Source organism: Lissotriton helveticus, chromosome 1_1 (assembly GCF_964261635.1).
Source record: "Lissotriton helveticus chromosome 1_1, aLisHel1.1, whole genome shotgun sequence".
Taxonomy (NCBI): domain Eukaryota; kingdom Metazoa; phylum Chordata; class Amphibia; order Caudata; family Salamandridae; genus Lissotriton; species Lissotriton helveticus.
In genome coordinates, this window is record NC_136057.1 from 574,428,211 (window position 1) to 574,452,460 (window position 24,250).

General features: G+C 42.2%; 1 protein-coding gene across 4 annotated transcripts in view; it reads right to left on the reverse strand.

Moving 5' to 3' along the window:
* Positions 1–24,250, reverse strand: part of RECQL (RecQ like helicase) — a 290,431-nt gene that overhangs the window by 43,831 nt on the left and 222,350 nt on the right. For all 4 annotated transcript variants that reach the window (XM_078674068.1, XM_078674065.1, XM_078674064.1 and 1 more), the window contains exons 11-13: positions 12,673–12,811; positions 4,983–5,074; positions 1,115–1,334 (exon numbers count right to left, since the gene is read on the reverse strand). In XM_078674068.1, the coding sequence (XP_078530194.1) occupies positions 1,115–1,334; positions 4,983–5,074; positions 12,673–12,811 (451 nt within the window). The remainder of the gene's footprint in view (positions 1–1,114; positions 1,335–4,982; positions 5,075–12,672; positions 12,812–24,250) is intronic.

The following is a 24,250-nucleotide window of genomic DNA, read 5'->3' on the forward strand; positions in this document are numbered from 1 at the left end:
TTTACTATAGTGGACTTAGGAGTTCTTTGCACGACGGTGGTCTGAATTGGTACTTGTTCCCCCGTGCTGTACCTTGTTGTCCGAAGGACTAGGACTGTCGTTTGTTGGTATATCAGGGCAATTAGGCCAACCCAGGAGTCACCAGCCAGAGAACCTATCAGGCCTGTCTGCGGTTTCCCTTGCTTATCACTTGGTTTCGACACATTATCCTTGTCAATATGGAATTCACAAATAATTGCAGCCTATTCATCCACAGTCGTAGACACTTTCTGTCCTCTTGAGAAAAAAATATTTTTTTATTTACTTTTCTTCCATAATAGTGTATAAACAACCATACTTCCCTTCTGGCTATGGTTAATCTGGGAACACCCTAAAAACTCTCAAAACTTCTGCACCCAAACAATTTAATAATGTCAACAACTTTGTCATTCGAGTACCTTTCACTTGTCAACTATCAAATAATTTGAGCTGTCTCATTCCTGGGTACCCCATGCATAAGTGCTGTTTCTAATGGGTGCTTCCATTCTTACTTCTCTTCTGTGCCTCTGGCTTCTTCTCCCACACTTATGTACGTTTTTCTGTGCGTCCACCATTGTGTATGCAATGAAAGGGCAGGCATGCATTCCCTCTCTGCTCTGCACTTTCCTTGTGAGTCAGCAAAGTTATAAAAGGTAGCTATAGCACGCAGAGGTGAGTGAAGCAATCAGCTGCAAAGGGATACGCTGCATTCTCCTTTACATAGGAGGTTCCAGTTCCACCGGAAGCCACCACACTTGAGGAAATTTAGACCCTCGCGATCTGAATTTAAAGCGTCTGCAGATCATTCTTAGGAGAAAATGATTCCAATCCTTATTTTACTTTTTACTTGCCAGTCACTGTGGGTCATGTTGATTGTGAACCCCTTAAACAGATGTCATTTAATTTGAAAGTCAGAACCAGACACAAAACCTTACCTTTTATTTACACGTGGATTATGTATAATGATATAGTTCCCCTCCATACGCTGCACAAATTGTCTAAAATTTAGCTATGAAATACTTATTTGATATTAAATTCATAGTTGCACAGACCATTTCAAAATCTGCTTGTATATTCCCAAAATATGCGAATTTACCTGAGATAAGATTCGAGCAAAAGGTGAACAATAACTCTTTCCATTTCCTGTCTTTTCAATTTTGGGGGAGCAACACTAGCTACACGCAGCTTTGAAGGTCCTTTTCCCAGCCAGGCATCAATTAATTTCAAAGGGGTGAGTTTTTCCTCCATCTTCTCTGCTTGGTCAAGAATTTTAACGAGATCTTTGCAGTAGCTGGTTATATCAACTTTCTCAAACACTGGAACAAAGAAAAGAAATGTATGAATGAAACTTAACACTTCTGAGCCAAAACATAGAATATTTTACGTGTATAAAAAATTGTAAATTTAGGTCTCCATTGCAGCACAGGTTATGCAAAAGCAAAACACTGCAACAACATTTTTATATGGGACAGTGGATGAGGCGTGGTCGGTTGTCTTTATTCAATAACCGTTTTGATTTGTTGCCCATGTAATGCCTTTTCACTCCAGCTTCAAACCTTAATAAAAGCAGTAACAAAAAAAGACACCTAGTCCACTTGGCTTTTACACAAATGTTCCCCAGTTTAGAAATGCACACTTTGGTTAATCAACATAGAACTGGAAACCATCACTCCCTTTATTACATATTAGACCATTATGGGTAGTCCGGAAACCAAATAAAGGCTCAATAGCCTGTGGTGTTTAGAAACCAATATTCATCTTCAAAATACGTAAAATTGGTCATGTATTTCTCATTCAATTCGGATTGAACACATTGAATTTTATAGACTTAACTTCTTCCAGTGGTATTAAGTATTTAGGTATTACAATATTGTCTGATCCCATTATGGTTGTGTTCCATAATTACGAAAATATCTGGCTTTAAAGGAGGAGGATTATGAGAGGTGGCATACTCAAAAAGTTTACATTTGTGATAAGAGTAACTATTAAAACGAATGCATTGCCCAGGGTAGTATACCTTATTAGTTGTATTCCACACACCCTATTTCAGAAAGAATTTTGTTCAATCTATAAAATTCTCATAGACCTTCCGTTGGGAAAGAAAAAAGCCTTTTTTGAAATATACTTTAAAGTAATATATAAAGGAAGTTTGGGGTTTCTAGATAAAAAGAAAAAATACAAAAACTCATGTATATTTCGACAATTATAGTAATGGTTCTTAGGTACTTCAGAGAAGTCCAGTTCCTGGATGGACACAATCATATTCAAAACTAGTAACCTTTTATTATTTTGTTCTTTTGAAACTACACAAAAAACATACAAGATCTGGAATTACTTAGACGACATCAGCACTTAAAGTCTTAAATGAGCCTCTGTTCTCTTTGAATTCGAAGAAACATTTACAAAGCCTTTCCAAATTGTAGTATAATTAAAATTTCACAATACTAGAAAAGTTTAGTCTGAAAGCACTCGTATTTTTTGTATTAAACCAAGCATTGTATAATTGTGCATACATATTAGGTTTTAAGTTTATAAAATGCAACTATAAGCATTAAGATTGAGAAAAACAGATATATCATATAATCACAAGGTTTATCTGTAGCACCATCACTTCAAGCAGAAGCTGCACTTTCAAAACTTCTAAATCTTTGCCTTGTGTTATGTTAATTATTTTTCTTTAGCACTTGATTGCCATAAAGGCATCTTGGCGCTGGGATAGCAGAAAGGGAGCCCCAAAATATGAGAGTTATTTAGAGAAAAAGAGCCATGTTTTCAAGGCTCTCCTAAAATCCAGAAGGTGCAGCATGGCTTGGATATATAGAGGAAGATCATTCCAAGCTTTCAATGCTCCCAACTCAACGCCTCTGCCCAGGTCATACGATTGAAACGGGGAACTGCCACTAATTTGGCAGAGGCTAGAAACCGCGGCCAACCTGGATTACATCAAGTGAAGCTCTTCCTCAGAAAATTGGGACCTTGGTCATGCAGTGCTCTGTATACAAAACAATGTACTTTAAAAGCGACCCTTTGTCTAACAGGGAGCCTATGAAGTTTCTTAACAAACTTGGGTGACAGATTTTTAGGAATTTTATAAAGCATGTGTGTTGTCGCATTTTGTGGAATTATGAGCTTTTTAAGTACATGCTGGTGGGCGTTGAGCTACAGCCCATTGCAATAGTCGATTTTAGACAATACCAGAGAAACTACTACCATTTTCTGCAAGTGAGCTGAGATATAGGGTAGAATCTTTTTAATCACCCTGAAAGTATAGAAGGCGGCAGAGGTAAATGTGTTAACCATATCAGAGTAATGCAGTTTGCCATTAATAAGGACACCCAGATTCTTGGTTGCCCTGATACACCATACAGGAAACCAGAGGAAGACTAGGCCCCCAAAAGCAAGATCTCAGTCTTTCCTGAATTGAGTTTTAGTCAATTCATTGACATCCACATCCATGCAGTCGCGGAATCTCACACCGACCCCGGTGTCCTTCGAAGAACAGCCTTTACCACAAAGTTTTTACCACGAAATGCAAGTACAACGCATTTTTTTTACATCAGAATTACTTTTACCACGCTAATCTTTACCAAGCAAGACTTTACACCGCATATATGTTTGAATTGGTGACTATGCGGTGTTTCGTTTATATATATTTTAAGGGTAAATAAAAAAGGGGGTATTGGGTGGGTCTCCCCCCAAAAAGTAAACCTCTAATCGGCATAAATGTAATTTTTTAAAATATATAATTTAGTTTACGATATTGTTTTAAGATTATTGGTAAAAGTGTGCGTGGTAGTGGATTGCGTGGTAAAGGTATGTCAGATTTGAGTGAATTTAAATATGTGGTAGTGGTATGCGTTTGAAAATCTGCGTTGTAAAAACGTGCGTGGTAATGTCTAACAACTGTGTCCTTAGTGGCCGGAGAGACTGCAATTTGAGTGTGTTTGTGTTTTAGTGAGATGTCTGTTGACGATTTTCTCTAAGACCTAGGCCAGGAATGGGGGTAGGGAGATCAGTCTGTAGTTTTCAAGCATGGAAGGGTCCGCAGAGGGTTTCATCTGCAAAAGGAGGACAGTTGCGTGTTTACAAACATCTTGGAAGGTCACAGATGAGGGGGAGACATTCAGAATGGATGTGAGCATGGCCCTAATGGGTTGCAGTCCTCTGGAGTTTGCGTTGAGGGAGCAGGGGTCTGATGGGGCCCTTGAGTGGATGGGCTTTATGGTGATGGCGGTTTCTTCCGGGGTGTTGATGGGTCATGTGTTTAGCACTGTTTCTTTGAATACAATTGGAACACGTTTGGCAAAGTCTGTCCGGTCTGGTTGCGATTTAAAGATGCTGTAAATGGCAGAAATTTTATGGCTGAAGAATTGAGAGAGATTGTTGCAGAGGTCCAGCGAAGGGGTGATCAAGTTGGAGGCGGACGCTGATGAAGTGAAATCTTTCACAATGGCAAAGATTCTGGATCATTGGGTGGGAGCATCTCAAGCCAGATTTGATATCTGACTTCCTGGATCTTTCTCCATTTGTGCTCCAGTTATTTGCAGTGGTGTTTCTTCAGTCTGAGTTCCTTGCCTACCGACTGCCATGGGTGCTAAATCTTGTTGCATTGCTGTGTTTGAGGGGGCAGGGAGTTGGTGCAGAAGGTGATCCAATTACAAGTAGAAACAAGGAACCAACAGTATTGTTTTAAGCTTAATGGCATGCTGCAAGCTTCATGTCTTATGTCCAAGATGGTACTTGCCTATCTTAACCAAATATTGCTTACATAATGCACACAGTTATAAATGATATTCTTCCTGCTCCATAAAGGTTAAAAACGTGAAACAATGTCAAAAGACAATCAGGCTACATTAAAAACAGAAAATGCACATTGTAGTAAGATATCAAGTAAAGTTCACTGTATGTACTTTAGTTTGACAGGCATACTTGCATTCAACGACCAAAGTTTTCAATACACTCACGCTTCTCTCTGCAGCAGTTATCACACATTTTGTTGCAGTTTGCAGAGTCCCACACCTCATCAAAATGTTGGGCTATTAGTACACGCCGACACCTGAAAGAATAAAGATGCACACGTTCAGGAGCAGTGAATGCATAGACCTCTTGAACAAGAACTCTTATTAAGTTTAGATGGGGTTTCGAAACACATTGCGATCTCAGCACACGTTAAGACAACTGCCAAAATTCATTCATTTTGATTCTTTGAAACTCAAAAAAATGTATGATATTACTGATATCAAAAGACATTTTGAGTTTGTTTGCAATTAATTGAGCCAAGAATTAATCTAAACAACTACATGACAAAATGATTACAACATTTAAATACCAAAGACTATAGCATGTCAGTCTCGCGATAATGGTAGAAAGTAAACATCCCACAATGAAGATTACCAAAAGTAAACAATAACAAGCATTAAAAATGCAATAGGTCTCACCTTTAAGTGAAAGCCATTTGCTTTGCTAATGGTATTGTATAGCAAAGCAAATGGCTTTAACAAAATGAAAGGTGAGACCTATTGCATTTTTAATGCTTGTTTTAAATGGTGTTCACGCATGAGAAAAAGTAGAAGAGAATAAGTTATGCCCTTGACAACTACTGTAATTACATGGACACCAGTTAGAAGCATCTCTTCTCCATGTATGTGAATTATCCAGAATAGAGAATGTATTAATATGTGATAATATGCAAGCGCATCTTAATTCCACCGAGACATGAATGCTCAAGTACCTCTGACTGCCCTGAACAATGAATTAGCGCACATAAATTAACTACTTATCCAGCTTGCAGCACCTTGGAGCAGTTTACACTAATAAAAAATATGTATCAGCACAGCTATTGCATACAGTGTTGGCAGTGGCAATAAAACTTGCCATATATAAGTGTACAGAACACTGGACTGCCCCAAAGCATCCCTGTTTGAGCCACGTCTGCCTCCTGCTTGGCAGTGATGTGACAACGACAAACATGCCAATTTGCCGTGATGCCTCCCTATGTCACACGAAATTGGCATGTTTCACAAAAGCACCTGTTGAAGAGTTTATCTCACGCAAATAATGATCGGTGATGCCCTGCTCTGGTCATCAGCCATTTTAGAAAGTGTTGCCTCCCAGATGCATGAGAGGCTTGCAGCGTTATTTAGAGTATGGCAAGAGGTCCGCCGGCCTGTCTGCCGTGTTTAGAGATCTTCGTAACTTGGCACGGAAGAGAGAGCAGGAACGCAAACAGAACTCTGCATAAGCATAGCCATAATGAACACACTCCCCACCACATCCATTCCCCCGCAACACCAGCAGATGATGACACCGATCGACCCCTGCTCTCCATGGAGTGAGAGCTAGACAGCCGTACATCATAAGTAGCCCGTCCACACCTGAATCGCATGAAAAGTTGCTGTATCCCCATGTGCGACAAGAGGTTGCATACCTACTGTGCTAAAGCAGTGCCTAGAAGACCAGGGCCCGATTTTGTCAAACTTTCTGTCTTTCACCAGAAGCAGACAGCCACTTAACATGAGCGTGTACATCGGCTGTCTGAAAGAGATGCCATGAGCATGCACATGGGCTGTCCGGGCGCCGTGAGCGTGCACATCCCTGTCCCCCTTCGGCCACCAAACCGATGACCATAGGTCCATAGGTCTCGCCAAGGCGTGCAGCGCATGCGCTGCGTCGCTAGGCAAGACCTAAAAAGGGACTATCTACTTTTACTTAAATCTGAAACATGCATAATGATGAATGGATTTACGCGAGAACGTCTTCTAAAAAACTGCTGTTGGCCATGCCGCATGGTAAAACTGCCATCACCAAACGTGTGCACGAGAAAGGAAATCCAAAGTAGGTGTATATTGTGTATCTAGGCTCTCTAATATGATAAATGCAAAAACAACAGTTGTTGGACAGAATGCAGAAAAATGTCATACATGCACCCCAGTACAGAGATCTGGGCCTAAATCCATCATTTTTTTGCTCACCATGCCATTCCAGTTTGAACCCAGCCATATGCAAATCAATCTTGAGCCTGTGCCTCATGGGAACGGGTTGGACTGTTCCCATGAGGCACAGGGTCAGACTGATTTGCATATGGCCATGTCTGAACTGGGTTGGTGGAGTGAGCTAAAGAATGATGATGGATTAAACCCAGATCAGTTGACTGGGTGTGATTGTTTGATTTGCTCCAACGCTCCGTCCATCATACCATTTGGTATCGTTTTGTTCGCCCTGAGTTGGCAGGGTATGCCCAGACGTAGGTCCGTTGCTCACTTTGCACTGGATTCAAGCTAGCCTGGCTGATGACGGCTGATTGGCCAGAAACCGCCCCAGGAGGCTTGGTTCCGGTCCAGGGAAGACATGGCTTGGCAGTTCAGGCTGGACTGTTCCCATGAGGCACAGGGTCAGACTAATTTGCATATGGCCATGTCTGAACTGTGGTGGTGGAGTGAGGTAAAGAATTATGATGGATTAAACCCAGATCCGTTGACTGGGGGTGAGTGTTTGATTTGCTCCAACGCTCTGTCCATCATCCCCTTTGGTATCACTCTCTAATATGATAGACAATATTTTCCACCAGGTATGGGGGCCTAATTTGACATTTATATGGAACTTTGCCACCACTATTAGCATAACCTTCTTACATAGTGCTAACTCCGCTAGTCATGTGGCTGACATGACACTCTCAATCAGGCAACTGAACTGCCACCATATCAGTCACACTTAGTTTTGTATATTGGAGGGCGGATAATGGAAAAGGTGGAGTTTCTCCGAGAGGAATAAATATGAAATAAAGTACCCCAGGTCATACATTATGAGGATATTGTATGTTACTTAGGAGATCCATGACAGCATAGAGGAAACAAGGCCGAGGCGAAGTTCCTTTGTATGGTCACGGAACATCAAGGTGACTTGCAATATCCTTTTAGTGTACATCTGGGGTTACTTATTCCTTATAACGCACTCCATCACCATTCCAAGAAACAGCTGAAATGCTTGGTGCGTGGCTCTTTAATTTGAAAGAAATCTAATGTTTCAAAACCTGAAGAATAAAAGCAGAACCTTTAGTGCAAAATAAACCCACCAAAAGAAGTGCGATATTTGTTGCACAAAGATATTAGAATCAGTTTGTTACAAGTCAGATCTAAATAATTACGTGGCTCAAACTGTGTAGAAACATGCAGAGAGAGTCTTTCCTATGACTACTGAAAGAGTGCAAAAAATAAACATGTCAGAAATATCTATTTTTTGCTTATCACTGGTCAACTAGGAAAAACAGAGCAGAAGAAGGAAAAGTCAGATTTCATTTTTTTTAAACTGCATCTTTAATTAAGCTCCCTGTTTTGCCTTTAGCCTTGACTGCTGGCAACAGCCAGTGTGACATCAGAAGTCATCTGTAATAAGATACTACAGTTGAGCAACTACGTCATTTCTTTATTTTAAGCAAGTAAGAATATTACAAGTCCGTCTGTATAAAGGAAATCAGAGACGGGATTTTATAGAGTGATTGCAGGCTCCTATGTATTTTTGGACAGATTCAGAATTCCTGAAAGTTTCTTTGTTGATTCTGCATTACCCTCTCTAATAAATCAGGATTTAGCAGCCTGTGTCTTCATTCCCTGTTTGTCTGAGCTAGTGTCTGGAATGCTGAGAGAGAAAGGTGTAATGGAATGTTGGTGTTTGGTGTGGAGCAGGAGCTAAGAAAAAGGTTACTATTAGAGGGAGAATAACTGAAGGGACTATCAAGACTAAGAACATACCTCCTACCTAAGCAACTCTAAACTCTTGTATGGAGACTGCCCTCTTACCTCAACACAAGTCCTTAGTTATATATAGGCTGTCCGGTTTTAGGTTTAAACCTATAATAACTGATAAAACCCCACCGTAAGCAAAATAGCCCTCACCAGTGTAAACATATAAACACTGAAAAAAAACCTGCACAACCACAAACTAAATGCCATTCAAAGAAAGGAAAAGGAAAGTGAAAGAGTCATTTGTATTTCTTACTCAATGGCTCAATCTGATTATAGATATCTGGGAATGTTGTTTACTGGTACCTTGAAATGGCATACTCACCTGCAAGCCTTAAAAATGAGAGCACTGGCCTCTGTGAAAGGCCTAAAAAGATTTAATAGTACCTATGGAGAGCTGTCGGATAGGCGGTCATAAAAGCCTACCAAGCAATGGTGCCCCCGCAATTCTTGTATGGAGCCGAGGTTCTTTACCTAAGTGGTAAGACCTCCTGGGATAAAGAGGAGGGAAATGTACTAAAAAGCTTATTCCTGCTGCCTAAATCATCCATGGTACAGGCAGCAAGACTTGAGCTGGGAATTACCTCCTGGGCGATATCTGCTTGTATGGCCCTCGTACGTTTTTGGCAGCGATTGGGAGCAGGGGAGTTTCTTAAAATCTCCCAATGGGCCAAAGAGGAAATTTCCACCAGTGAGTTGCCCTGGGCAAAAGAGACCAGAGCATCAATAAGGGATGCATATGGGGTGCTCGATTTGACGGCAGGTTCGCCGCAAGATCACAGGACAATAGGTAAGAAAGAATTAAGGCTTTTAGGGGCCGATACGTCCCGTATATATGACCGGAGTACCTTTTACAAAAAACCTTGGTGGCCCACATGACATTGTCTTGGGAGATTAACCAACATTTCCCTTATGTGGACCGCCTACCTAGTTACAGTTTAAGGCGGGATGTTTTAAAAATGTGAATTGGGATAAACCCATGTTACACGAACAAAGGGGTTCGAAATCTTATGATAGGTTGCAATGGTAAATGCACTTGTACATTAGGTACCGCTTGTGATATTTTACATATTTTATTAGATTGTATGTGGTTTTTAGATATACGAAAGGAGTATTTATGTCCGATTTTTAAAAATTATAAGATTGTGAATAGGATGCAAGCAGTTAACCTTTTGGCGGAAATGAGGAATTTAGATATAGCCTGTGCTCTGGGGAAATATATGAATAAAGTTAAAGTGTTCCTCAAGTGCGCAGAGTAAGCACTAAAAATGCTTCTTTCTAGTACCACACAAAAGTGGAACCATTAAGGGATTACAGTACTACTTGCTATAGGTGAAAGATCTGATGTATATGTATGTATTAAGTGATTTTAATAATTTAGAATGTTATAATACTCCGATTTTAAAAAGGAAGTTAAACTATTTGTATATTGATGTGTTATACTTTTGATACCGCTGTGTTATGTTTTTTATGTTTTATTAGGATACGAGGTAACTTGTACTTTTATGGTTGTAACAAACCAAATAAAGTTTTGTGTGACTGACAGACAATGGCTCAATACAATGTAACTTTGTTATTATATAAGGTAGCAGTGAGGAAGACTGGGCTAACATTATTCTGCTTGAGTTTTGTACTTTAGGGATGTCACTAACATTTGTTTCTTCATCCTTTTTTAAGTTTTGAGGTTTGTAGTGTAAAGATACAGGGGTTATAAGCATGTTTTTGGTGTAGTTTATTTATTTTATAAACTGTAGAGAATCCGGAAATATCTAAATCATAATTGATTTTTTGGCTACGTTTGAGTCTTTCACTGATAGGAAAAACGTAGGTTTCATAAGAATCTTTCCCAATAGGAACCATCACATTTACTCTCAGAGAATGGGTAAAAACTCTTGATACATCAGCCCCCTTTTCTTGTGGGTCAGTATTGACAGTAGGTGAATTGCCAAACACCCCAGGCTTTAAACATTCAATGCAGGGTATAGTGACAGGTATATGTGAAAAGAGTGCAGTCACAAATCATCTGGGATACTGTTCAAAACATGACACCAGACTTTTGGAAAACATGGAATGCAGTGTCACTTGGAATGCAGCTGCAAAAAGTTCTTACCAAGTTCAACAAAGATTGGAGTGGTATTGTTTGTATTTACAGTGGTTCAGCTACGTATATTAAATAGTTGTGTGATGACCTGTCAAAATCGATACCTGAGCTGAAGTGCTTCCCTGTAAGAGATCCTTGCCACTTGTTAGATGGCAATCTGAAAGCATCTTTACAATCTTCGGAGTTAATGAAGAATGCCATTGACTTTTTAGTCCATTCTGGTACACTGTTTTGTTATACGTGGGAACTAAAACACATATATTTCTCATTTTTAGCTTTGTGTAGCATCAAAGAAAGAGTCATCCCAACTGTGTCACTTAGCTGGTGGTTCTCATCCTAGAGGCTATAAATGCTATATTTGAAAAAAAGTACACTCTACTGCATTCATAGATTTTTACAGGAAAGCATGCCTGCTGTAGTGGACATAATAAAAAAACTAGAGTCTGAAAACACCCTTGTCTGCCAATTGTTCAGCATAATACATGTAGATGTGAAACATCTCCTTGGGAGTAAGCTGGGTGACACTTTTGTGACTTTGACACTGCAACATGCTCCATGTTAGAATGCTTGCTACTCGTTAAGCAAAGAAATGTTGAGGAGCAATTCAGGAACTTTTATTTTATAATGTATGAGAAATAGCCCTTCACCATCCATGGCATTTGAAGTCAATGAAGCCACACTGTGGTACTCTGCACAAGTTATAGATCCCTTCTGTAAAGGGAAATTTTCTCTGGAGTTTCAAAAGTGGTGCCTCATTATTGACCGCTTCAATAACTGAGGGCATATGCGCCCAGTTCAACGCATATGTTGCAGAACCTGTCACAGTGAATCACAATCTTCAGGTGCACCATTATTGGCATGGCCAGAGTTAGCAAATTGTGTACTGGCTATTTTGATGTTGCCTGTCTCAAGTGCCAATGTTGAGAAGGCCTTTTCGCAGATAAAAGTTTACATGAGAAGGAAAGAGCGAGCGTGCATGACCAAAGACTCATTGAAGAAGTGTTGTATGGTGTACTACGATAAGTTTGATTTATAAAAATGCATTTGGACCTCATGTACACTGTACGTATACTGTCTATATACCATGCACTATCAATGCAGAAAGCAAGCAATAAAAAAAGCAAAAAGTTCCATAATCACAGGAAAAACACTGTTTGTTTTTAATGGCGCGAAAATGTGTAACCACTGATCACCACTGTTTTTTAAGGTATTGAAGTCACTGGAAAACACTGAAAAAACCCCACCAGACTTTACCAAAGATAGAAACTGAAAACAGGAAAGCCTAGTTATATAATAAGCTGGACTAGCCAAAAACGCTTTTGCATGTTTTCAGGTGTATTGGAGGAACCATGCAAATACTCCGAATATCTATATATTCCACACACTACTGCTCTGTGAAAAAGAGATATGCATTTGTTTTGGTCAGATCAGTGGGTATTGAATAAGAGACCACAGAAAGGAAAATAAGCTACAACATTATTTTAGATAGAGTGAGTACTACAAAGCAATAGAGAACAGTGTACAGAATCTTCTCAAATGAAATTGAGACTACCATTAGTCATGAAAGAGATTGGCACACAATGGGACAACGCAGGTAAAAAAAAACACAAGAAGAATTCAAGATAAATAATCAAAGCTTAACACTGTAGGCATTTCGTTTTCAAATGACCTAGTCAGGCACTGTTGTACAAATTAACAATATAAAAAGAAACTTTTTATCGTTTACAAAATACGGACCTTATATTATTTAAGGTCAAGCATAATTTATGATTAGGGTTGTATAAGTGAGTGCACAGAAAAGTTAGAACAACTCACCTGCTCCAATTCAGACAGTACGACACCATCTCATACAGCTTCTTCTGTCCAACATTCTCCATCACTACCATTGAGCTAACTCTATAGATGTCTCCAAAACCATAGTATAAAATACAGTCTGCTTTCTTGTCATCTCGACCTGGAACACAAGGACAATATGAATAGAAATTAACCTAAATTTCATTTAGAACAAGAATTACCAACAATAACGTCCCAATATTGAACGGGACCGCTGCATTACATACCCCAGTGAAACTAGTACTCGTTGGCCCTTATTTAAAGAACAAGAGGATCCTCAGAAATATTTCTTAATCAGATTACAGCACACACTGCTACTCTTCTACAGATCTAGTTTAATATTCAGCATGGCTCTATTCCGGAAAAACCCATTACACCACAGTAATAACATTGGATGCTACCACCAACTTAAGCCTGGTAAGACCTACATGTCCATTAATGCACAGACGTTTGTGCTAATATTATTACTGTAACTAATTCCCACTTTGATGAGACACAACACGTACAAAAGGGGTAACAGTGCACCTCCTGCTTACTAATAACGCATACAATCCAGGTTATATAGAACTGTTTTGGGCAGAAGCGAAACTGTAAAAGAAGGCAGGGAAACACATTTCTTAGTTTGAAAGAAAGTCTGATGAGAGCTTTGGGGAAAAGAAGGATGGCCTACATTCACCAACTTATCCTTGTGGAATACCACATTAAGTCGCTTGGCATCAAGTTCTAGGACATACTTCACATCCAGGATGATATATTCGCTATGAAGAAGACAGTGGTCCATGTTCGGTAAAATGTTATTCTCACTGCAAGGTACCGGTTTAAAAGGCTTGAGATAACATTTTGAAAAAAGGCTTCAATCCCAGATGGGATACATTTGTCAGGCTGGAAAAAGATATGATAAAGAACACCAAAACATTTGTGAAAAATCAATTCTGTAACAAATAGGACTCGCGTACAGTATTCCTGTACACCAAGGTTACAAAGTAGAAATGCCAAAATGTTCCAACCGGGAAAATAGGAAAAGGACACCACTGACTGAGCAAGGTAGGGTATTTTCTCTTGAGTCAAATTACATAAACAGAATAATTTCTCCCAATACCGATTAATGAAGCACTGCTAAGGTTAAAGGTCAAACATTTTCTATTACTGTTGGGAGAGAAGGAAGCAAAGTGCTTACTTTCCCAAGGACCATATATCAAATAATCAGACTCTGCAAGGAGGCCAAGATAGAATAAAAAGTATGATCTGAGAAGAAGGGTTTATCTGACAGTGGCAAAGTACCTTGGCCAAAAAGGGAGCTGTAGGAGAACCACATGAAATCCCTCGACCAAGGAGGGTGAAGAACATCTACCATTAGGTGTAACATGAACACTTCATTTTTATGAGGTATAAATAAAAAATAAAAAAACTACATCTGGGAAACACAATGTCTTAAAAAAACATCAAAGTGATATAAGGAATGCTTGAATTCATGTCTAACACTGATGATCGCTAAGCAAGCATTCTAGTCCATTATTCTTTTCCTCAATGCCACTACCGACAGTAACCAGCCATATGCAAATAAATCTGGGTCCAGCCCAAGCTGCCAGAACTGGAGTCCGCCAGATGGTAACACAAGCAACTCCTGGCCAGTTTTGTTCTACTTAGTCATTGTCTCTAAGCTAAAGCTTGAGTCCTATGACAGAGTGAAAACAAGACCTACGTTTGGGCATTGCTGCTGCATTTCAGACATCTACTGAAACAAACAAGAAAATGATGGAAGGAATGCAATGCCTGAATTAATGTAAACCACTGATGATAACTGGTGGAAACTGACTCGGACTGTCCCTGGGCTCTGCCTAACAAGGGCCAGTGCTATGCTGAAAACACACTTAGACTTCAGTGAAACCACATACCTACACTAGGGTACAATATGGGAGAGGGTACCCCTATGATTGGCAAGTCCTCTCCTAAAAGGCCCTAGTACAGCAGGGGAATTAAAAATACCTATATGTCCCTAGTATATAATAGGGCATGGCAGTTTAGATGCCGGCCCCCCTTTCTGCACTTGCATGTGTGCACTGCTGAAGCCTGAGGTTAGTTTAAAAGCAGCCCTGTGTTGCAGGACTACTTTCAAAATGTAAATTGAGCCCAAACTCGACTTTGGTGTTTGAGGCACTTAGAAATTAATAAACTACATTATTTTGGCCTATTAGGTACCCCCAGTGTCTCTCCTAGGTGTGCCAGGGGTAGGGGGGTCAGGTATTTATAAGGAGGACCCTTATAAAATAGGTTTTATATGCCCTCGGGATAGTGAACCTGCATATTTTACTTCCCCCCTTGTAGTAAAGTGTAAAATCGACATTTGTGCTAGGAGCACAGTGGAGTGAGGATCTACAATATTTTTACATATTCAGAACCCCCTAAAGTCTCCCCTAGTTGGTCCGTGGGTGGGTCCTGTAGATAGGAAGGGTCCTTTTAAAAGATGTTTTGATTTGTTTCATAAGCCCTGGTGTTGGAGAATTTGCCCAGTTCATTTTCCCCACTGCGATTCCCACCAACATGGCAAGACGTTATTAATTAATAACTCCTGTTAGGAATTACAGAAAATATCATTGAAAGACACAGGAGAATGGTAGTGATAAATCCAACAACATGCCGTTGTTGAATTTATCCTAAAATGTACAGAAAAAAGGTCTAACAACTTCCTTGTCTGCAAGCCAAAATTCAACTGTACAGTGGTCATCTTTGATTGGTCAGAGTTAAGTGGATTAGCCAGGCTGCTTTTATGAAATGATAAGTGGCACCTAGGGTAACAAGCCATTCAGGGAGGAAAGGGTTCTGCTGCATAGGAATGCCAGAGCAAGGGGAAGGGGTCGTAAAGCGTGATCTTCGAAACAAGGAGGGGACAGCCAGAAGAAGCCAGGCCCACCTACCCCCTATGAACCCGGCCAGTTGGCAGGCTTAAGGAAGGAATAAGCATAGGCTAGAGGGAGGGAGACTATGGAGATGAGCCATCCTGGAAGTTGGTTTAGCCAGCTCTTGCCTCCCTGCTGAGACTCCAGCCATACTGAATTTTGGAAGACTAGTGCTTTCTGGGACACCATAGGGCCACACTCTGGAGGAAATGATCATGCTATGGGGTGCTGCTCTGCACCTCATTGGACAAGAGTATCCTCCTGTTTGACTCAGAGAACACCGAATAAGTATCTGAGAGGGGCAGAGCCTCCGAGATCTGTTGCTTGAAACAAGATGAAGAAATAGTGTCCATGTTGATAAATTTGATTTGCACCAAACAGGCCCTGCACTCTGACTGACTGTGCCTGCTGCACAATCTGGAACTACAGCCCTGTGGATCAAACCTGCTTCATAAGGAATAAAGAGTGGACACCCCGCAAGCTACAGTTTAATAGAGCTCACATGGACCATCACCACCAAAGGACCACAGCCTGGAGTGACTCCCATGGATTTGTAAGTGTTTTGTCCAAGTGGATTGTGGGAATTGAAGTCCCAAACTTTCAAGGACCGTCTTTAAGATTCCAGACTCTTCTAGTACGTTTTGGCCCCTCTAGGACCCTCAAAGAAACTTCAGGAAGAAGTTTCAGACATTTTGAGCAACTTTGGTAAAATCTCCATAAGTGGACCGGCTCGACCTGGCCAGCCAAGCCACAACCCTCAACTGCGATCAGGCATGCCCTCTAGATTTGTCCCACTGAAAAGCTCTGGACGTCCAACTTCCAGAGTTTGACCGGGAGCTGGTCGAAATCCAAGCGTACAAGCCCTCACCGAATCGGGCCTGGTGAACAGCATCAAGGGACCCCGCAAGAAAAAGATCCATAAGTCTTTCTAAGTCCGAACATAGGAGAGAGGGACTGGGACCAACCACAAGAGTCAAGCTGCCCACCTTTAACGATGAGCCGGCCTGGATCTCTGATTCGTCCCCCTGGAAAGCTCCGGAGATCTGACTTCCATAGGTTTGACCAGGAGCTCATCGGTAGGCAAGCCTGCAAACCTTCACTGAATCCACACTGGTCGAGAGATCGAGGGACCTCTGGAGAAAAAGATCCAGAAATGTTTCTAAGTCAGAAGCAAAAACTTTGACCGAGGCCTACCACGACGGACATCGGCACAGGGTCCATCGCGGTCAGACTGAAACTTTGACGTTGCCCTGGTCTGGCATGACCTGATTCTCAATAGGCGCTATAGGTTTTTGGGTGCTATATAGCGCTAAATCTTTAAAAATTCATATCTCCAGTTCCTTTTATTGGATTTGTTGCGTTTTGGTCATTTTAAAGGTAAAAATATTTTCTATTTTTATAAATTGGTGATGGATTTTTATTGTGTGTTGTGTTTTAATTATTTACTGAATTGGCCTTACATACCCGTCTCTGAAATTAAGCCTGCCTGCTCGCAGCCAAGCTGAAAAGGCTTGAGCATGGAATCATTTTCTGAGATCTAGTCTGAGCCCTAGATGGTGTTAGTGGCCTTATTACCAGTGGTATAGATTTACCACTACTAATAATCCACTTTCCAACAGGTTGCCACAGGTATTGATAATGAGAACACATGCTGAATTGGTCTTCTTCCAAATTTTCCTTGCAAGCTTGGTTGACGGCAGTTAGAGAGATTTTTCTCCAAAGCACAGAATCACAAGTCCATATGACAGCAACACAAGACTCTTTATCAATTCTTTCATTTAAAGTACAACACTGCTGTTACGCTCTCTGTGTACATGGCATTTAATTATTTTTATGGCTGTGAAGAAAGCTTTTAAAACCACGAAAATTATCCTGAGCGCCAAGACAATAATGGAGATTTTTTTCATCAGAAGCCCACAGATCGTGTACTTTGATAGCACACAGGGCTACTCTTAGCTGTCTTCTCATGAGCCGTATTAAAGAGACCACTAGACCAGGAGGACAAAAGGGGGCACCATGGATCAGAATAAACTGCAGAGAAAATGTCTGCGCCTCTTAGAACCAAGATGCTGGAGAGGAGCAGTTATGCAGTCGTTAAGCATGGAAATCGCAGGAGTTTACCCTGATTCACAGAAAAGCACAGATCAAATAGCTTCTTAGTAAACCAATGTATTGTTAAATGCTTCCCTTTTGAAAGGAAGCAAATTAGCGCTAACTGTCTAAATGGGTTTGAAGGTATAACTCCCCATTTTCGTAGATGTGCCATTTTTCAGTCATTGACTGGATGAAAATGTTCATACCAAAAAAGAACACTTGGCACTGATAGCGAGTGTCCTGGACTGATAAAACATACAGGACGCAGTATTCAAACTGGAGGAGGGGGGTATGTGAACCCTGAAGTGATAGATAATGACCAGGTCACCTAGGATTCTAGCATTCCAAACCCCTCAGGTTCTAACAGGAATTGTATACCACTGAGGAAAGGAGTTGGCTTGATGTTTTGGTTCCTGGTTATTATATGTAGAGGGGCTGGGGAATTCAGGCAGGGAAATATAAGACAATACCACATGAAAAGCAGTGCCACCCTTGAAAGCAGACTGGAGAAGAAGGAAATAGATTTAAAAAATGCACTTACCACTAGGGCCCACTAGTTAATATAGTTTGTTTAAATGTACAGGCCTGAATGCCCCAGCCAAGCGGCTTCCAGACCTCAATAACTTGACAACCAGCAAAGGTGACATATCTTCTTCAAGAAACTCATCCTCGTATATTATTCCAGGATGAAATCAAAATAGTTCCTTGAGTAGCACTTTGCATCTTGGCAGCACAAAAAAAAGCAAGAGTGGCGTCATTCTGTGCAGTAAATACACAGTGCACCATCAAGAAGGTAATCGGGGATAAACAAGACTGTTTATTAGGGAGTACAATCACAGCCATGTGGCTATACTTCGTTACTTTCAACCCACAGAAACTCGGAACCCAACGACACCTGCGGCCTCCAATAAGGAAATGGCTCTCACAAAGGAAGATCTTCTTGCATCTCTTACAGTCGTCAAGAAAGAATTACACTCGGAGCTCATGTCCGACATTGTCACCTCGTCAGAAACACTCGATGCTGACCTTCCATCAAGGTTAACATTTATAAAGCAAGAAGTGGACTCCACATGAGCACGAACACTGAACCTGGACACCAATTGCCAAACGTTAACACACTGAGTGGATGATCTGTCAAAATCCTCCACCCACCTCAAAGAACAGCTGCACGCTGCAATCCTTAAATGTGGAAACCTAGAAAACAGGTCCCGACGGTACAACCTACGACTTTGCAGCTTAGAAGAAGGTGCAGAATTTGTGATGGGATGTTTTCGGAACTACTAAGTGGGCCAGATCCTAAAGTTAAATTGGAACGAGTCCACATAGTTGGTCCTCCAAACCAGGGCAAGAGAAAACTACCCAGAGATGTGCTAGCGAAGCTCCACTCTTTCAAAACGAAAGAAACTATTCTGCATGCTGCATGCAAGGTGGAACAAGTGTCCTTTCAGGGTGCGTCATTTCTTGTATGTCAGGATACTGCCCCGGCCAACTTGGCCAGGAGACTTCAATTCAGGGCAAACACACACAAATTGAAGCAAGACAATATTAAATACAGAAGGACATACCCGTTTGGCTTGGCCTTTACTTACCAGAATACACCTCATCCTTTTTCTGACCTGGCTGTCGTCGCCGCCCTGCTGGGACTTCAGCTTTTTGACTCGGACGCCACTGTGAACAGACGGGAAAGGTAGACCTCTAGCTCTGTTGCCACTACAAGCAGCTGTATATGGCTCTCAGAGTGACGTTCCCGAAAGCAAGGGAAGCGAGGGACACCGGAATGACTCTGTTCCACTTGCCTATGCTTAAACTATGGCTGTAGCCCTTTAACTGCTCTGCTCTTTGGCTCTGCATAGGCCTTTCACTGCAGAATGTATGTCAGTAAGGTAGGCCTCACTTGGGGAACTATTACTTATGATTCTGCTCTACAAAAAAACCAGCTGTAAGATGCATTATATCTGTAACACTTGGCAAAATCCCAGCATGTCTGTGCTTCTTTATACTGCCTCGTTATTACTACCTTAAACATTAATGTAATGTGTGATTTGTAACCCTGTTCAAGCCATTTACCGCAATTTATCTCTCAACCTAAAGTTGGGGAACCAGGTTCCCAATTGTTATACTTTGTATAGTTATTTTTATTCCATGTGTGGGGTTTCAACACTTTGGGGGAAGGATGGAGCAGGGTCAAGGCTTATTTGCATATGGTTGAGTGGAATCCAAGGACTGCATGTAAAATAAAAAAAAGATTGCTTTTTTGAAAAGCAATCACAGATAAGATGGTCTGCTGACCCCAACCGGCCATCATCCCTGTGATGGCAGCGAATCGTAGTGGGTCACAAGTTGCAACCTACCTCATTAATATTCAGGAGGTAGGTCTAATTGCGGCTCGCTGCGATTCGATATTTTGTGAACCAACTATTAGTACATAGGTTGACTCGCATAAAGTCGGTGTACAGATTTCAATCACTTTTTTTAATCCTATTTTAGTACACCTAGCCCAGATTCCTAAAACTATTGATCTAAAGGACTCCTTCCCATCAGTACAATGAAGGTCTAAGAACCTCATCTGAATTAGAAGCAAAAGGGTTGCATGTTCAGTTCAAATAACCTCTACTTAAGAATCGCAGAAAGTGCGTGTGGTGGAGAGAAGTAGGATACTGAACCTTACGGTCTTTAAAACCAGACATTTTCTGTCACAGAAGATGCTGCAAATCTTGTAAAAAGAATCCAAGGATAACACCAAATGAATGTTCTCAAAAAGAAAAGGTGCTGAGGCAGAGACTGAATGGTAAGTGTGTGGTGTAACCTTGGCACAAGTGGAACTATTAGACCTCTTTTCTTTATTGCTGTGGCACGTTTTCTGGCACTGATCTAAAAGAGTAAGTATGCATCATATGCAGGAATGAAAGAGTGCCAGGAAGCAAACATAACTACCAAAATGCACTTTGGTGTTGGCTGTAAGAATGCAGGCATCATGCACAAGTCAGTCGAAGAAAGGAAAAAAAGGTTTGGAGTAGGGAGGTTCAGCAGTGTCATAAAAAGTTTACTACAAAGCCTCAAAATTCATTTGGGCTTTAATTCAACTTGTGTTGAAAGTAGGCTGAAACCGTCAACATTATCGGCGCCCTCTTGCTCTCCTTAACCTTTTTGTGCGCGTAAAACAGCCGCCATTTTGAACACCATGGCTTCCCTGCTCCCGCCGAGAGCCAGCGCGCCTCTCTCCCACTCCTAACTTCGCCGGCATCCCCCGCATACTGACAACCCCCCTGCTTGCACCTGCCGCGAATCATAAAACCCCTCTTCAGCGCTGCTCTGCCCCAGACCCTCGTCCTGTTCCCAGCGCGACACCTCCCCTCTTCCCATTTATGATCCCCGGCCCTTTGATGCAAACCCCATTTCCCCGTGTGCCCGTTTGTCTTCCCCGTTCCCAGGCCGACACCCAGCTCTGCCGATACCAATCCCTTGCCCCTCCCCGTACAATAGAAAGCTTCCCTCCTCAAAGGACCCCCGAGATGATCAAAGCCCCCCCCATCCCACGAGATCCGATCGAAACCCACACACTCCGTGGATCGGCGGAATATCCAGCTGCGCGATGATCATCACCTGTTGTGAACGGGGCGGGGACTTCCACTGTAATCTTGCGTGGGAACGGGCTGGGAAGGGGGGGATTCTAAGGATGTCTTTCCGTACATCAAAGTATCGACGAAAATGTGTTACATGCAATAAACAGATAAACGTGTGTATAAGAGGCCAGGCCTCAGGGATGCAGTTAGAGCACCTCAGAACGATACCTTCTGTCCGTTTCGTTGTGTTCTCCTCCGGAGAGAATAAAAACCTTGTTTCCTGCCTTCCAGTCTCCAGCGCCTGCCTCTTCAATAGTTTAACTTCTTTGTGGGTTCAAGAGGCGACACCGCCGGGCAATACTTAAGGATCTTATATTCTGGTTGGTAGTGCCCCCCATTTAGTTTCTACAATTGGCGTCCCAAGCGTGGGGCCCATCAGCGACCCATGGATCCAGTGGGAGAGGTCCTGACGACAAAGTGAACGACTGCAACGATCGGGAACGCGTCTGTCCGATAGACCCTCGTCTGACAGCCGATCATCCGAACTTCACTGGTTCCGAACAGACCTCTCTCGAGTGATCTACGGTCCTGACTGGGAACCATCAGGAGTGCCGCGAGGATAACGAAGAAGAGAGGACGATCGGGCGCTGGATTCGGAAGACAGGAAACTGTCCATGCGGTCCGGGTAAGGTCGTGTAACCACGACAAGTCGCGAAATATTTGCTTGATTGCTTGTTTGTTTAAAAATACTAGTATTGCTCTTTTTATTTATTTGGAGATTCACTGTCTGCAAACGGAGAAACAACGGGCTCTCTCTTTGCAAACAGTGGAGGATAGGTAGGGCAGCAGCCGTGCTTATTTTTTTCTCCCCCACTCAATAATCACTTGAAACTGAACTGTTGTTCGCAAACTATTGTTTCCTGGAGATTCCCTGTCTGCAAACAGGGAAGAGACCACCCTTTTTGCAGATAGTGAAAAGGGTAGGTAACGCAGATCTTTGCGGACCTACTCATTCTCCCCATTGTTATTTATTGGTCTTTTGTTATTTTGATCCATGAGGTATTCACTGCCTGCAAACAACGTAGAATAGAAATATTCTGTCCCGTCTTTGCACCTAGTGATAAGATAGGCAGTGCTGACTTTTTAGTCCCTCGTTACGAGCCGTCATGTCTGTCTTCTCCCCACTGATTGGTAGCCTGTTTAGCCCGGACCGCTTATTAGAGATGGACCATCCAGCCCACTGGAAGGCACCCCTAATAAGGACATGTTCATGAAGCATGGATTGACCGCTATAGCCTATAGTAGACTATGGCATAAATATACAAAAAAGGGTCAAGAAAGTCAATGGCCCCTGATAGGATCCTTCGATGATGATAAAATAAAAACGCTAGAAACTGCCCTGGGTAAAAGCAAGACAACACCTACTATGCTTGACAGCTTCGGCATGTGGCGAAAAGAAACTGAACAACGTAAAAAGAAAACTGAGAGTAGGTTGGAAAAAGAGCTGCGAAAAGCAGCCCACCTAGCTGCTCAGAAACTAGAAAAAGAGATAAAGGAAAGAGAGAAAGCTAAACAGAAACTAGAAATGGAAACGCCAAGCCAGTGTCCGGTTAGAACCCCCTCCATGCTCTACCCTGATTTACCCTCGAAACGACAAGCCAACGAGGACTTGCTGTTAGGTCCTCCTATCATCTACATGCCCCCTCCATATGCCCCTTCTCAACCCTTGGCGCAGCACGCGCCACCCCCAGGTACAAACGAAGGTACCGCCACAGCATCGGCCCCAATGGCCTCTGTGCCAGCCGAACCCCTTGTATTAAAACCCGCATCAACAACAACGTTAGACGACCATGAGACTCGAGGGGCTGGCCCTGCAAGAACAAACAGACTAGACAAAGATGAGCGAGCGGGGATCGACAAAATAGCAAGGACACTGGTAGAAAGGAAGGATGATGAAGAGTACATCACAGATATGTTCAGCTCGTATACAGGGAGTCACAGACGACATTTTACCGTACGACTGTGTTATCATGTCTTGAATGCATACGAGGACCGATATCGAGACAAAGGTCCCGAGAGCCTAAGGACTCTGTACCGGAAGGTCGATATCGGGGATGAGGGCGAGTGTGATGTGTCGGACCTCCTTACGCGTACGCTTGAGGTTTTCCGCCACCTCACTGAACGAAAGCCGGGAGCAAAATCCGCAGCCTCTGTAGTGACCGAACCACCAACCGAGCAATCTAACACCATGATGCCAATACGTGAGGCTGCCCCTTACTGGGTTCCTCCTAGGGGTACAGGGACTCACGATGATGCAAACAACCAAGATGCGAAGGGAAGGGTAGTGTACAACTGGGTCTACCAGCCGTGGGACCGGCAAGAGATACTGACATTCCGGAAATCTCTACCCGACCTACGTAAAAACCCCACTGCCTTCTATACTGAATTGGGTACAGCCCTGGGTTCAACGATCATGACCCTGGCTGACATCGACTTGTTCTTCGGGTTATGTCTACCAGCTGATGTGTGGAAGCAAATCCGGAAAGTCGACCACCTTGAGCTGTTTGGACATACCTGGTCACAACTCGATGACCTGGACAAACAACGGGGACCAGGACAAAAGCCGTTGAAATCCATTCTAGACCTCCCAGATAAAATCGTAGAGAAATTAAAAACCCTAATCCCAGAAAAGAAAGTGGACTGGTCGATAGTAACAGCCTGTCGCCAAAAACCCCAGGAGGATGTATCGGAATACTTCTCCCGGTTTGAAACGGTGTTCTCCGATTACAGCGGCCAGGACATGACCACTGCAACCGGACACCATCTGTTTGTCCAGAATTATGTTAAGGGCCTATCATCGGAAATCTCCCAGAAACTACAGGCCAGCGAGAGTAGTTGGGCAGCCTCCAAACCTACAGCGATTCTCCAAATGGCCCAATATTATGAGCATCAGAAAAATGAAAACGATAGGGCGACAGAGAAAAAGAAGAAGGACTTAAAAGAGAG